The sequence below is a fragment of the Tachyglossus aculeatus genome, chromosome 5, assembly GCF_015852505.1.
Source record: "Tachyglossus aculeatus isolate mTacAcu1 chromosome 5, mTacAcu1.pri, whole genome shotgun sequence".
NCBI classification, from domain to species: domain Eukaryota; kingdom Metazoa; phylum Chordata; class Mammalia; order Monotremata; family Tachyglossidae; genus Tachyglossus; species Tachyglossus aculeatus.
In genome coordinates, this window is record NC_052070.1 from 63,817,365 (window position 1) to 63,830,729 (window position 13,365).

The window sequence follows — 13,365 nt, forward strand, 5'->3', positions numbered from 1 at the left end:
AAATTGACTGCGCGGAAGGAGGCAATGGTAAACCACTTCCGTAGTTTTATCAAAAGAACACTATGGATACACTACCAGAATGATTGCTGACGGCGGTGGGGTGTTTTGGGAGAAAGGAGTCCATAGCATCACTCTGGGTCGGAGACAACTCCATGGCATAAGACAATGAGGATGGTGATGGTTTTTGTTAAGCATTTGCTATGTACCAAGTAATAATAACGATGGTATTTGTTAAGCACTTACTATGTGCAAAGCACTGTTCTAAGCACCAGGGAGATACAAGGTGATCAGATCTTTTAAGACTGTGAGCCCACTGTTGGGTAGGGACTGTCTCTATATGTTGCCAATTTGTACTTCCCAAGCGCTTAGTACAGTGCTCTGCACATAGTAAGCGCTCAATACGATTGATGATGATGATCAGATTGCTCCACGTGGGGCTCACAGGCTTCATCCCCATTTTACAGATGAGGCAACTGAGGCACAGAGAAGTGAAGTGACTTGCCCAAAGTCACACAGCCGATAAGTGGCGGAGCTGGGATTAGAACCCATGACCTCTGACTCCCAAGCCCGGGCTCTTTCCACTGAGCCACACTCCTTAAGTAGCATCCTAAGGGCTGGGATAGATACAAGATAATAAGATTGGACATCGGACACTGGGGCTCTACACCCTAAGGAGGAGGCAGAACTCATATTTGTGTTTTACAAATTTGTATTTTACGAATGAGGAAACTGAGACACCGAGCAGTAGGGGGACTTGCCCGCGGTCCCAAGGCAGGAAAGTGGCAGAGCCGGGATTAAAACGCTGGTTCACTGCCTCTCCAGCCCTTGCTTTCTGTCTGAGTCACAGAGAAGCCTGAAATTACTTCTCCAGCCCCAGTACCCTAATTGCATTTACTGTATTTATCACTTCCCTTGTCATATCTTGCTTTTGTGTTTTTACTGTTTTCAGCTTGTTTGTGTGATACTCATGGACTATACTGCAAAATTCCTTTCAGGAAAGGGCATCGTAAATCATGTGGATCCACTTTGAACTATAAATACTATTTGAGCCATTTGGCTCTGTGACATTCAATCAGCTCTCTCCCTCCTACTATATTTTGCCGATTTTCTACTACAACCCAGCTAGTGTACTCCATTGCTCTCATGCCAACCTACTTATTTTACCTCAATCTTGTCTATCTCCCCGCCGACACTTTGCCCAAGTCCTCCCTTCCCCTTCATATAATGGCAGACCACCACCCTCCCCCCGCTTAAAAGACTTATTAAAATCACATCTCCAGGAGGCCTTTCATGACTAATCCTTCACTTCCCTTACTCCCTCCCCCTTGTGCATCACCTCGCAGTGTGGCTCAGTAGAAAGAGCATGGACTTTGGAGTCAGTGGTCATGGGTTCAAATGCCGGCTCCACCAAATACCAGCTGTGTGACTTTGGGCAAGTCACTTCACTTCTCTGTGCCTCAGTTACCTCATCTGTAAAATGGGGATTGACTGTGAGCCCCCCGTGGGACAACCTGATCATCTTGTAGCCTCCCCAGCACTTCGAGTAGTGCTTTGCACATAGTAAGTGCTAAACAAATGCCATTATTATTATTATTATTATTTGGATCTGTAACCTTTAAACACCTGATATTCACCCCACCCTCCGCCTGCAGCACTTATGTACATATCATTAATTGCTTTTAATGTCAGTCTCCCCCTCTGGACTGTAAATTCCTTTTGGGTAGGGATTGAGTCTACGGACTCTGTTATACTCTCCTTAGTGCTTATTACAGAGCTCTGCGCACAGTAAGCACTCAGTGAATGTGATTGAATGAATGAATGAACTTCCTCCAAACCTCCAGTGATTACCTATTCATCTGCACATAACAGTAATAATAATAATGATGGCATTTGTTAAGTGCTTACTATGTGCAAAGTACTGTTCTATGTGCTGGGGAGGATACAAGGTGATCAGGTTGTCCCACGTGGGGCTCACAGTCTTAATCCCCATTTTCCAGGTGAGGTAACTGAGGCCCAGAGAAGTTAAGTGACTTTCCCAAAGTCACACAACTGACAAATGGCGGAGTCAGGATTTGAACCCATGACCTCTGAGTCCCAAGCCCGGGCTCTTTCCACTGAGCCATGCTGCTTCTCTAATCAGTCAGAAGCTCCTGACCATTGGCTTTTAAGGCATTTCATCAGCTGCATAATGGATAGAGCATAGGCATGGGAGTCAGAAGGTCATGGGTTCTAATTCCAGCTCCGCCACTTGCCTGCTGTGTGATCTTGGGCAAGTCACTTAACTTCTCTGTGCCTCGGTTCCCTCATCTGTAAAATGGGGATTGAGACTGTGAGCCCCATGTGGGGCAGGGACTGTGTCCAACCTGATTTGCTTGTGTCCACCCCGGAGCTTAGTACAGTGCCTGGCACATAGTCCTTAACAAATACCACAATTATTATCATCCTAGCGGTTAGCAGAGCAATTGGCAAGTAGTAAATGCTTAACAAATATGATAGTTGTTATTGTTCCACCTGTTTTCAAATTATTTTTGTCTGTCATCTTTCCAGGTAGTTGATAAAATCCTCATGGGCAAGAATTCTGTCTTCTATTGTAAACTCCCTGTACTTTGCAAAGGAAATCTGTCAGTCAATCCTATTTATTGAGTGCTTACTGTGTGCATAACACTGAACTAAGCGCTTGGGAGAGGACACTATAAGAGTTGGTCGACATGTTCCCTGTCCTAAACGAGCTTACAGACTGGAGGAATGTTATCAAATACTTTTGATTATCTCTGGCTAATAATAATGATAGTATTTGTTAAGCGCTTACTATGTGCAAAACACTGTTCTTAGCGCTGGGGGGATACAAGGTGATCAGGTTGTCCCACGTGGGGCTCACAGTCTTCATCCCCTTTTTACAGATGAGGGAACTGAGGCCCAGAGAAGTGAAGTGACTTGCCCAAAGTCACACAGCTGACAATTGGCGGAGCTGGGATTAGAACCCATGACCTCTGACTTCCAAGCCCGTGCTCTTTCCACTGAACAACGCTGCTTCTCCGTGGTCCCTGAATGTATATGTGTGCATAGTTGTTTTGGGTAGAGGTGCTATTTTCATGAATGTAATAGAAGTTTCTGTGTGTTTACAAAACCTGTGCTCTTTGCAGTTTCATAAAATTGAATTTACATGTCTCTCAAAATGACAGCTTTGCATGTGAATCAACTGTATACTGTATTGCCCTTAAACCATATTGAGATTTCCGGCCATTTTTAGCACAAAAGTATGAAGGTTTGTCTTCAAAGTAACCTTTATGTAATTGCTAGTAGTGGTGTAGTGAACTCTCATCCTTCCACCATCTGAGAAACAAATGATCCCTTAAAGTTAGGAAACTCAGTTCCACTTTTCACTCACATTTTCCCCGTTTTGCCACCCTTAGTTCCTCGGATTTTGAAAGCCCATAAGGCTAGTGCTGTGTCCATCCCTCTTTAAAAAGATCTTGAAATTCCTGGTCTCAATTGGTGAATAAGTGTCAGGAAAACACAATTTTTTTTTGATGGGCGGTGGGGGATGGAGAAACCTCCCTTTCTCTCCATGGCTTCCCCTGCTCTTTAGGGATTACTTAAACATGGAGGAGGAAATAAGATAGTTAACCATAATTACAGAGATGATACACAAAAATATACACATCTGCACACTGACAGCAAAGCACAGTGTGTGTTTGCTAGACAAAACAAGGTTTTCATGTATTGTATTTTGGAGGTTTTATTTTGGTTTCAGAGCAATATTCTATGTAGTGAGAGAAATTTTGCCAGTTCAGTTTTACAATAAATATTCAGAGAATAGAGAAGCAGCGTGGCTCAGTGGAAAGAGCATGGGCTTTGGAGTCGGAGGTCATGGGTTCAAATCCCGGCTCTGCCAATTGTCAGCTGTGTGACTTTGGGCAAATCACGTAACTTCTCTGTGCCTCAGTTGCCTCATCTGTAAAATGGGGATGAAGACTGTGAACCCGCCGGGGAACAACCTCATCACCTTGTAACCTCCCCAGTGCTCAGAACAGTGCTTGGCACACAGTAAGCGCTTAATAAATGCCACTATTATTATTATTAGTCAACATCGAGTGTAATAGATGTGGTGTTTCTTAAGCGTTTAACTGTGTCAGACCCTTTTCTAAGCCCTGGGGTAGATCCAAAGTATTCACATTGGACTCGGTCCTTGTCCCACGTGGGGTCCACATTCTAGAAGGGAGAACAGGGATTGAGTCTCCGTTTGGCAGGTGAGGAAACTGAGGCACAGAGAAGTTAAGTGACTTGCTCACGGTCACACCGTAGGCAAGTGGCAGGGCTAGGATTCCCTGACTGTCAGTCTGACTGTCCTCTGACTACCTTTCCACTCGGTCAACGGGTTCTCTGAATATCAGTCTGTTTTCAAAGCTTCTTTAAGGGTGACTTAAGTTGACCATTGCACTCTTCTGACCTTACATTTGCTTTCAGGTGCTGTTGTCAGGATTGATTGGTGTTGTTTCTTGGAAAAGACCCCTCTCGCTTGTGGTAAGTAAAAGCCAAGGCTTGAGATTCGATCAGAATAGTGTCTTTACTCCCGTACCCCACGATTAAATGCCAAATGTGCTTTTTAAGAAGCCGGCTAAAATGTTTCCATTGTGATGTTGAGAAGCCTCTTAAAAAAGAAAAGCAGCATACTGCTGCTTTCAAAGTTTGTTTTACATTTCGTTCCAGGAGAATTTCAAAAGGTGTTATCCAGTATGCATTTTTTTGGCAGCAAACATACATATAAGAGAAATTTGCTGTTTTTCCTTTAAATATAAAAACATAAGGACTAAAGCATCTTGTATTTGTCTGACTACAAGGAGTGGCAATTTTTTGATTTTGGAGACGGGTAAAATGTGGTTTTTTTTGGCTTTCTAGGGCGAACAGAGACATAGTATGTGATTGTAAACTGTTTAGGCAGCACAGGCCTGGCTGATTCCTCTAGTGTGAGTTAGAGGAAATCCACAGCACTGGGGAAGTGCAGAAGGCTTTATTTTAGCCTCTGGCAAAGAAGATAGAAGTTCCTTATGTGCATGGATTTTTCTATCCAGTTTTCACGATGAAACATATATGTTTTGACCTCTCATTATGTATCTGTGGTTTTCTGGGGTTTTTTTTTTATGAGGTCTAATTTTTTTGAGCAAAATGCAAGAAACAGTGAAATAGAAGACATAGAAAATGATGGTGGAGATGGGAAACTAGTACATTCCATTATATTTTAGCGTCCCATATATATTTTCTTTTTTAATAGTCAACCGCTTGTATTTATTGAATGTTTACTGTGGGCAGAGCACTGTACTAAGCGCTTGGGAGAGTACGATATAGCAGAGTTGGAAGACATACTCTCTGCCCAAAAGGAGCTTACAGTCTAGAGTAGATCATGTCCACTAACTAATTCTCTTGCGCTCTTCCTTGTACTGCCTACAGTTAGTCCATCAATCAGTCAGTGGTATTGAGCACCCTCTGTATGCAGAGCACTGTGCTAAGCGCTCGGGAAAGTACACTACAGTTGCTAAACACAGTCTCTGCCCATCAGGAGCCAACCATCTAGAGAAGGAGACAGACATTAAAATAAATTACTAATGGGGGAATGGGAAAGTATAGGGATATGTACTTAAGGACTGTGGGGCTGGGACTGGGTAAATACCAAGTTGGCTTCACATGGGTACTCAGCTAAATGCTCTCAGTTGGTTGGCTGAAAATTCCTCTTGGGAAGATGAAACCAGGTCCTTTGTGTTTAAAGAGAATGCTAATGATGTGAATATTATTAATATTTGCCGACTGAAGAAACAAATACTTATTGTCCTCCACGGTGATGCTACCGTTTGATTCTCCCAGCACCCATTCTGGATTCTTCCTTTTGGTTTCCCAGTCTTGCAGAAGCGGCTTTTGGAGGCAAGCCACCTCCATCTCGATTGTTGTAATAACTAATCCAGAGGATCTGCCAGTGTTCTTTCCTAAAAGTTTGTTATCGTCATGTATGATTTTTTTCCCCATCCGCAGCAGTAGTGAATGAGCACCTATTTGATGCACAACACAGAACCAAGTGCTTAGGTAACACCTAAAAGACACATGAGCATCATCCCACTTTTGAAAAGTTTACAATTTCACAGAGAAGACAGCAGACATGAATTGACTATATGATAGAGTGTGAGTACAAATAAAAATAATCCACCCACTCCCCCTTCTAGACTGTGTGCCCGTTGTTGGGCAGGGATTGTGTCTACCTGTTGCCGAATTGTGCTTTCCAAGTGTTTAGTATGGTGCCCTGTGCACAGTAAGTGCGATTGAATGAATGAATGAGGTAAATAAAAAAAATCATTAGGGTGCTGTTGAAGTCATCAAAGGAATGGCAGTACTGGGAAATTGGAGACATTATTTAGGGAAGGCTAAGTAGAAGAGATGATTTTCAGGAGGACATTGAAGGAGGGGAGGGAAGTACCCATCCCAGTGGAAAGAGCATGGGCCTAGGAGTTGGAGGACCTGGGTTCTAATCCCAGCTCCGCCACTTAACTGCTGTGCGACCTTGGGCAAATTGCTTAACTTTTCAGTACCTCAGTTACCTCATCTGTATAATAGGGATTAAATCCTACTCCCTTCTTCTTAGATCGTGAACCCCATGTGAGACAGGGCCTGTGTCCAACCTGATTATCTTGTATATGCCGTATTGCTTAGCAGAGAGTTTGGTGTATCGTAAGTGCTTAGCAAGTACCATTAAAAAAAGGGAAGCAGCGTGGCTCAGTGGAAAGAGCACGGGCTTGGGAGTCAGAGGTCATGGGTTCTAATCCTGGCTCTGCCACATGCCTGCTGTGTGACCTTGGGCAAGTCACTTAACTTCTCTGAGCTTCAGTTACCTCATCTGTAGAATGGGGATTAAGACTGTGAGCCCTATGTGGGACAACCTGATCACCTTGTGTCCCCCCCCCCCAGCGCTTAGAACAGTGCTTTGCACATAGTAAGTGCTTAACAAATGTCATCATTATTATTAAAAAAAGGGTGTTGGTTGAACTTCTAGTGGGGGATTCTCTCAGATTGGAAGAAAGACAAGCAGCACGGTGAGGCAGGAGAGCTAAGAGTAAAGGACGATTAGGAAGTTTGTTTGGAAGGAACTGGGGTGTAACAAGGGATAAAGAGCAGAGAAATCAGTTGATGGAGACTTTTAAGTAAGTCAGGATCTTTAAAATGACCGTCCTGTCCTCTCTGTGTGAAGTTACTCCATTTCCATTTGCTGTTGCAGGAGCTGTTTGAGCATTTCCTGCCCTGATTCATTCTCCTTCCATGTCCTGCCCTGCAAAATAGCACTGTAATAGATATTGCTTCGTTGTATGTGATCCCTGCTCTAGTCCCACTGGGAAGCCCCATTTCTGACTCTCACTGTTGGACATACTGTCTTACTGTCTGGTAGTGGGGCTCAAAGATGATGCCAATGAAATTCCCTAGAGTCATTAGTTTTTCCCTAAAGTTTTAGGGGCTAGGTGAGCATACGTTGTTGACCCGTTCTCCGTTTCGAAGACAGAAAGAGACTGAAGACATGCAGAGGAACTCTTGCCAGCTGCCCGCTTCCCTCTGACCTAGGACTTTCTCCAGAAATTCAGCAGAAGTCGGGGCCCCAGCGATTCAGCCACAGGTTCAAGGCTGGGAGGTTGCATTTCTGGGCCCTTTCCCAAATCCTGCGTCTGTTCCATTGGTGCACATATGGAAGTAGTGGCAGATGAGGAGGTTGCTTTAAGCTGGTAAACAGATCCTCCTTCCCCTTCTCTCTTCCCGTATCATTTTTTTAAATCTTTTTTTAATGGTATTTGTTAAGCACTTACTAAGGGCCATGCACTGTTTCAAACGCTGGGGTAGATACAAGTTAATCGGGTTGGACACAGTCCATGTCCCACATGAGGCTTACAGTCTGAATCCCCATTTAAAGATGAGGGAACTGATGGACAGAGAATAATAATAATAATGATAGCATTTATTAAGTACTTACTATGTGCAAAGCACTGTTCTAAGCGCTGGGGAGGTTATAAGGTGATCAGGTTGTCCCAGGGGAGGGCTCACAGTCTTAATCCCCATTTTACAGATGAGGTAACTGAGGCACAGAGAATAACAATAATAATGATGACATTTATTAAGTGCTTACTATGTGCAAAGTACTGTTCTAAGCGCTGGAAGTTAAGTGACTTGCCGAAAGTCACTTAGCTGACAATTGGTGGAGTCGGGATTTGAACCCATGACCTCTGACTCCAAAGCCCATGCTCTTTCCACTGAGTCACGCTGCTTCTCTAAGCTAAGTGACTTCCCCAAGGTTACACCGCAGACAAGATTAATAATAATGATGGTATTTGGTAAAAGCATACCATGTGCCAAGTACTGTTCTAAGCACTGGGGTAGATACAGGGTATTCAGGTTGTACCACATGGGGCTCACAACCTTAATCCCCATTTTACAGATAAGGTAACCAAGGCCCAGAGAAGTGAAGCGACTTGCCCAAGGTCATACAGCAGACAAGTGGCAGAGCAGAGATTAGAATCCAGGTCCTTCTGAATCCCAAGCCCATGCTATATCCACTAGGCCACTCTGCTTCACACTGCTTTCCCCTCCTTTTCACTCTCCCTCTTCCTCCAGTTTCTTTCCCACCCCTTTCTAGGAATAATAGTATTAATTGAGCACCCGCACTGCGCAATGCAGTTTACTAAAAGTTTAGTAAGAACAAAGCAAAGAAGCAACACATGCCCTGTTCCTAAGAAACTGATAATTTTATTTTTTTAGGTTTATTAATATTTTTCTCCCCATCTAGACTGTGAACTTGTGGTCGGGGAATGTGTCTGTTGCTATATAGTACTTTCCCAAGTGCTTAGTATAGTGCTTTGCATGCAGTAACCTCTCAATAAATGCAATTGAGTAATGCATGAATGAATAACCGAGTGGAGGATAAAGACAGCACCCTTCTTCCCCTGTAATTCTTATTTTTTGTCCTGTACAAGTCCTGTGCCTCCTGAAAGACTGACCCTCTCCACAGTGCTGAACCTCTGGGCTCCCCACCTCCAAATGACTTCCCACATTCGGTCGGAAGTGAACATCCTTTCTACCTCATACTTTTCAGGCAGGACTGTGTCCGATCCAGTTATCTTCTATCTCAGCACTTAGCACAGTGTTTGCCCCAATACCCGTTGATTGCACATCATAATTACTATTATACAGCCTTATTGTTTGCTGTGGTCTAGCCCCATGTGGTCTAGCCCCATGAAGGAAGTCACATTTCGTGTCTGCCAACTCCATTGTATCATACTCTTCCAAGCGTTCAGTGCAGTGGCCTGCACATAGAGCTTAATAACCGCCATTGGTTCATTTTGATCTTTTTCACATTTGCTTGAGTGTATGTCTCCAGGGCAGTGAGAAGCAGCGTGGCCTAGTGGAATGAGCATGAGCCTGGGACTCCGAGGACATGAGTTCTAATCCTTCCTCCACCACCAGTCTGCTGTGTGACCAGATTAGACAGGCTTGGGCAAGTCACTTCACTTCTCTGTGCCTGTTATTTGTAAAATGGGGGTTAATAATAATAATAATAATGATGGTATTTGTTAAGCGCTTATTATCTGCCAAGCACTGTTCTAAGTGCTGGGGTAGATACAAGGTTATCAGGTTGTCCCACGGGGGGCTCACAGTCTTCTTCCCCATTTTACAGATGAGGTAACTGAGGCACAGAGAAGTTAAGTGACTTGCCCAAAGTCATACAGCCAGGATTAGAACCCATGACCTCTGACTTCTAAACCCATGCTCTTTCCACTAAGCCGTGCTGTTTCTGGCTGTGGCTAAGACTGTGAGCTCCATGTGGGACAGGGACTGTGTCCAACCTGATTACCTTGTATCCCAGATTGAGCCCCCCACCTTTTCCCTCTCCTCTTCCCCTCCCCATCACCCTCCCTCCCTCCCCTCTGCCCTACCCCCTTCCCCTCCCCACAGCACTTGTATATATTTGTACATATTACTCTATTTGTACATATTTATTACTCTATTTATTCTGATGGTATTGACACCCATCTGTTTGTTCCGTTGTGTGTCTCCCCCATCTAGACTGTGAGCCCGTTGTTGGGTAGGGACCGTCTCTATATATTGCCGATTTGTACTTCCCAAGCTCTTAGTACAGTGCTCTGCACACAGTAAGCACTCAATAAATACGATTGAGTGAATGAATGAATAAATCTACCCCTATGCTTAGAACAGGGCTTGGCACATAGTAAGTGCTTAACAAATGCCACTATCATTATGATTATTATAATCATCTACTCTAGAGCTTATATATACCTCAAGGAATTTTGAGGCTTGTAGCCAAATGTAGTCTAACCCCATATTCTAGATTCCCTTGATATCTTCAAGCTTGATTTCAAAGGATTGTGTGAACAAAACAGTAGTGACCACATGGCCCTACTCGATTCATTTGGTGATGAGGAGGGTGTCAGAGCATTGCCACACCTAGGTGATGTAGAGTACCTTTCGATTTTTGATGATTCTCTCCGGATAGTCAGTTTTGCTTATTTACTGTCAAGGCCCAGGTCTGCTAAAGTTGTCTTATTTAAGGACATAGTCCATTATTTCAGTTAGAGCACTACACACTCAATTTCACCAGGCTGTGATATGGAGATCCAACTCCTTTCAGCTGTAAGAGTGAAAATCTGGGAGCTGGAGAGCAGTTCAAGGTGCAGATAAATAATTCTATTTATTTTGATGCTATTGATGCCTGTCTACTTGTTCTGTTGTCTGTCTCCCCCTTCTAGGCTGTGAGTCCATTGTTGGGTAGGGATTATCTCCATCTTTTGCTGAACTGTACTTTCCAAGCGCTTAGTTCATTCATTCATTCATTCATTCATTCAATCGTATTTATTGAGTGCTTACTGTGTGCAGAGCACTGAACTAAGTGCTTGGGAAGTACAAGTTGGCACCATATAGAGATGGTCCCTACCCAACATTGGGCTCACAGTCTAGAAGGGTACAGTACTCTGCACACAGTAAGCGCTCAATAAATACAATTGAATGAATGAATGAAGAAGCAGCTGCACTTTTCCCCACAGTGTCTCCTGACTTCACTCGAAGTCTCTTGTGGAAATGTGTAATAATGATAATAACAATAATATTTGTTAAGTGCTTATTATGTGCCAGGCACTGTACTAAGCTCTAGGGTAGATACAAGATCATCGGGTTGGACTCAACCCCTGTCCCACGTGGGGCTTACAGTCTCAATCCCCATTTTCCAGCGGAGGTAACTGAGGCACACAGAAGTGAAGTGACTTGCCCAAGGTCACACATCAGTGAAGTGTTGCTGACTGTGGCAGGCTTGGAGCTAGATAGAAGCCCATTAGTTCATTCAATTGTTTCCACAGTATATGGGTGACTTGGGTCTCACACACTGACCAGAATGAATAATGACAATTACACTTGGGGATTTTATTTTGAAGTGCTTGCTGTCAGCCAAGCACTATTCTAATTGCTGGGTAGATTCAATAGAATCAGATCAGGCAAAATCCCTGCCCTATATGGATCTACTAGCGTAAGGGGGAGAGAGAATGCACATTCAGTCCCCATTTAAAGATGAGGAGGCCCAGAGAAGTTAAGTGTCTTGTCTTAGGTCACAGAGCACTCATTCAATCGTATTTATTTATTGAGCACTTACTGTGTGCAGAGCACTGTACTAAGCCCTTGGGAAGTACAAGTTGGCGACATATAGAGACGGTCACTACCCAACAACCGGCTCACAGTCTAGAAGGGGGAGACAGACAACAAAATAAAACATGTGCTCCAACAAAGCCCTATGAAAACTCAGAGCAGACAGTTGGCAGAGCCAGGATTAGAACCCAGGCCTCCTGACTCTAAGCCTTCAGCTCTTCCCATTAGGCCATACTACTCTCAATTTAATTGAATCAATTAGGAGGCCGTATTTTGCGCATCTCTAAAATAAACGTATTAGTGGTGTTTTCTACAGCTTTCCTGTACCTAATTACGTTTTACTGTGTTTACAAAGAACAGATACATGACACGGGTGCAAATTGTTTAAAATACTTTTGATTGGATTGCTGCATACCTGGGCAGCTGCATTTGAGTGCCCTTCACCCAATCAGATCTATGACCTGCTAATGAGCCATCGATTAATTGGAACATCCGCCAGTCACATACAGTTTTTCCCTTCCATTGCTGTTTGTCATTATAGCTGGCAGGAAGAAATTTCCGGCCAGAGGCTTTTATTTCCTGTGAAGAACATGCTTTGTGGTTCTTTGGGGTAGAGGTGGGGGTTGCCCTTTGAGCCTCAGACACTCCCAGTGAGCCTCACGGTACTGCTTCCCAACTCTCCAGGGGATGTAGTGTCTGCCACCATAACTCCCAGTCTTTACACCCTCCCAGTCTGAATCCGCCCCACCCTGGAGAACAGAGAGGAGGCTAAGGGGAACCCAGGGGGTTTCATGCCACCAATGCTGCTGCTCTTCAGGAAGACAGGGAGAAAGAGTTTTGGAAAACCAAACTGCTGTGTCTGGGGTAGGAGTGGGAAATCACAGAATACCCCATCCTCTCTCTTTCCCAGCTCTGCCCCCACATTGCTAGGCTGGTGACTGTGGAGGTTAAGCCACTTAAATAGTAGAGGAGACTTCCAGATAAGGTGACCGCTTGTATCATCTTGAATGGCTCGCCTGGTAAATGGGTCACAGTTCAAAAATGATGTAAATCCTTTGTGGAACTGAAAGACCGTACTATGGTTTCCTGGGCACCACCAAACCAGAAGCGGCTCTTGGGTTGAATTGGCTGTGGTTTGGCGCACACTTCTAGGGGTGCTAAGAACTGAGTGTGGTTCCCTCCCGTTGGTATAATGTTCACTAACCTGAAAATTCACCTGAGAAATAAAATAAAAAGAATGAGATTTTATTAGATTTTATAACCAAACTACGGTGTTTCTTGTAGCTACATCCCATAGGTACTGAAGAGCATTCCATGGAAGTAAGACCAGGGCAGATCAGAAGTGGACATTTGAGTTTGGTTCTTGCCCAGGGCTAATGTCAGGTTGGGCCAGTGCAAAGAGGCATATAAGATGCACAGTGAAGAATAGCTTGGGCCCTTTGAAGACTTTCTTCTGAAACAGGCAGGTCAAAAACATTTTTAGGGAAGGATCAATTGTGCAGTTACAGATTCATACATAGCACTTGAAAGACACTGCAGTTTAATCTTTTTACCAAAAACCCATATTGGTGATTTAGTACGTTTTTAGTAGGATGAACAGAAATGAAATTAACTTCTTGTGAGTATGTTAGTGGATTCAGGGTGGAAAAGAAGAAAGGGAAAAAGGCTCACACTTTCTCCCCTTGCAAACAC

General features: G+C 43.9%; 1 protein-coding gene across 2 annotated transcripts in view; it reads left to right on the plus strand.

Annotated features, from left to right (window-relative positions):
- The window catches only part of FAM189A1 (family with sequence similarity 189 member A1), a 408,034-nt gene that overhangs the window by 137,095 nt on the left and 257,574 nt on the right, over positions 1 to 13,365 (plus strand). For both annotated transcript variants that reach the window (XM_038746877.1, XM_038746876.1), the window contains exon 2: positions 4,468 to 4,524. In XM_038746877.1, coding sequence (XP_038602805.1) covers positions 4,468 to 4,524 — 57 coding nt within the window. The remainder of the gene's footprint in view (positions 1 to 4,467; positions 4,525 to 13,365) is intronic.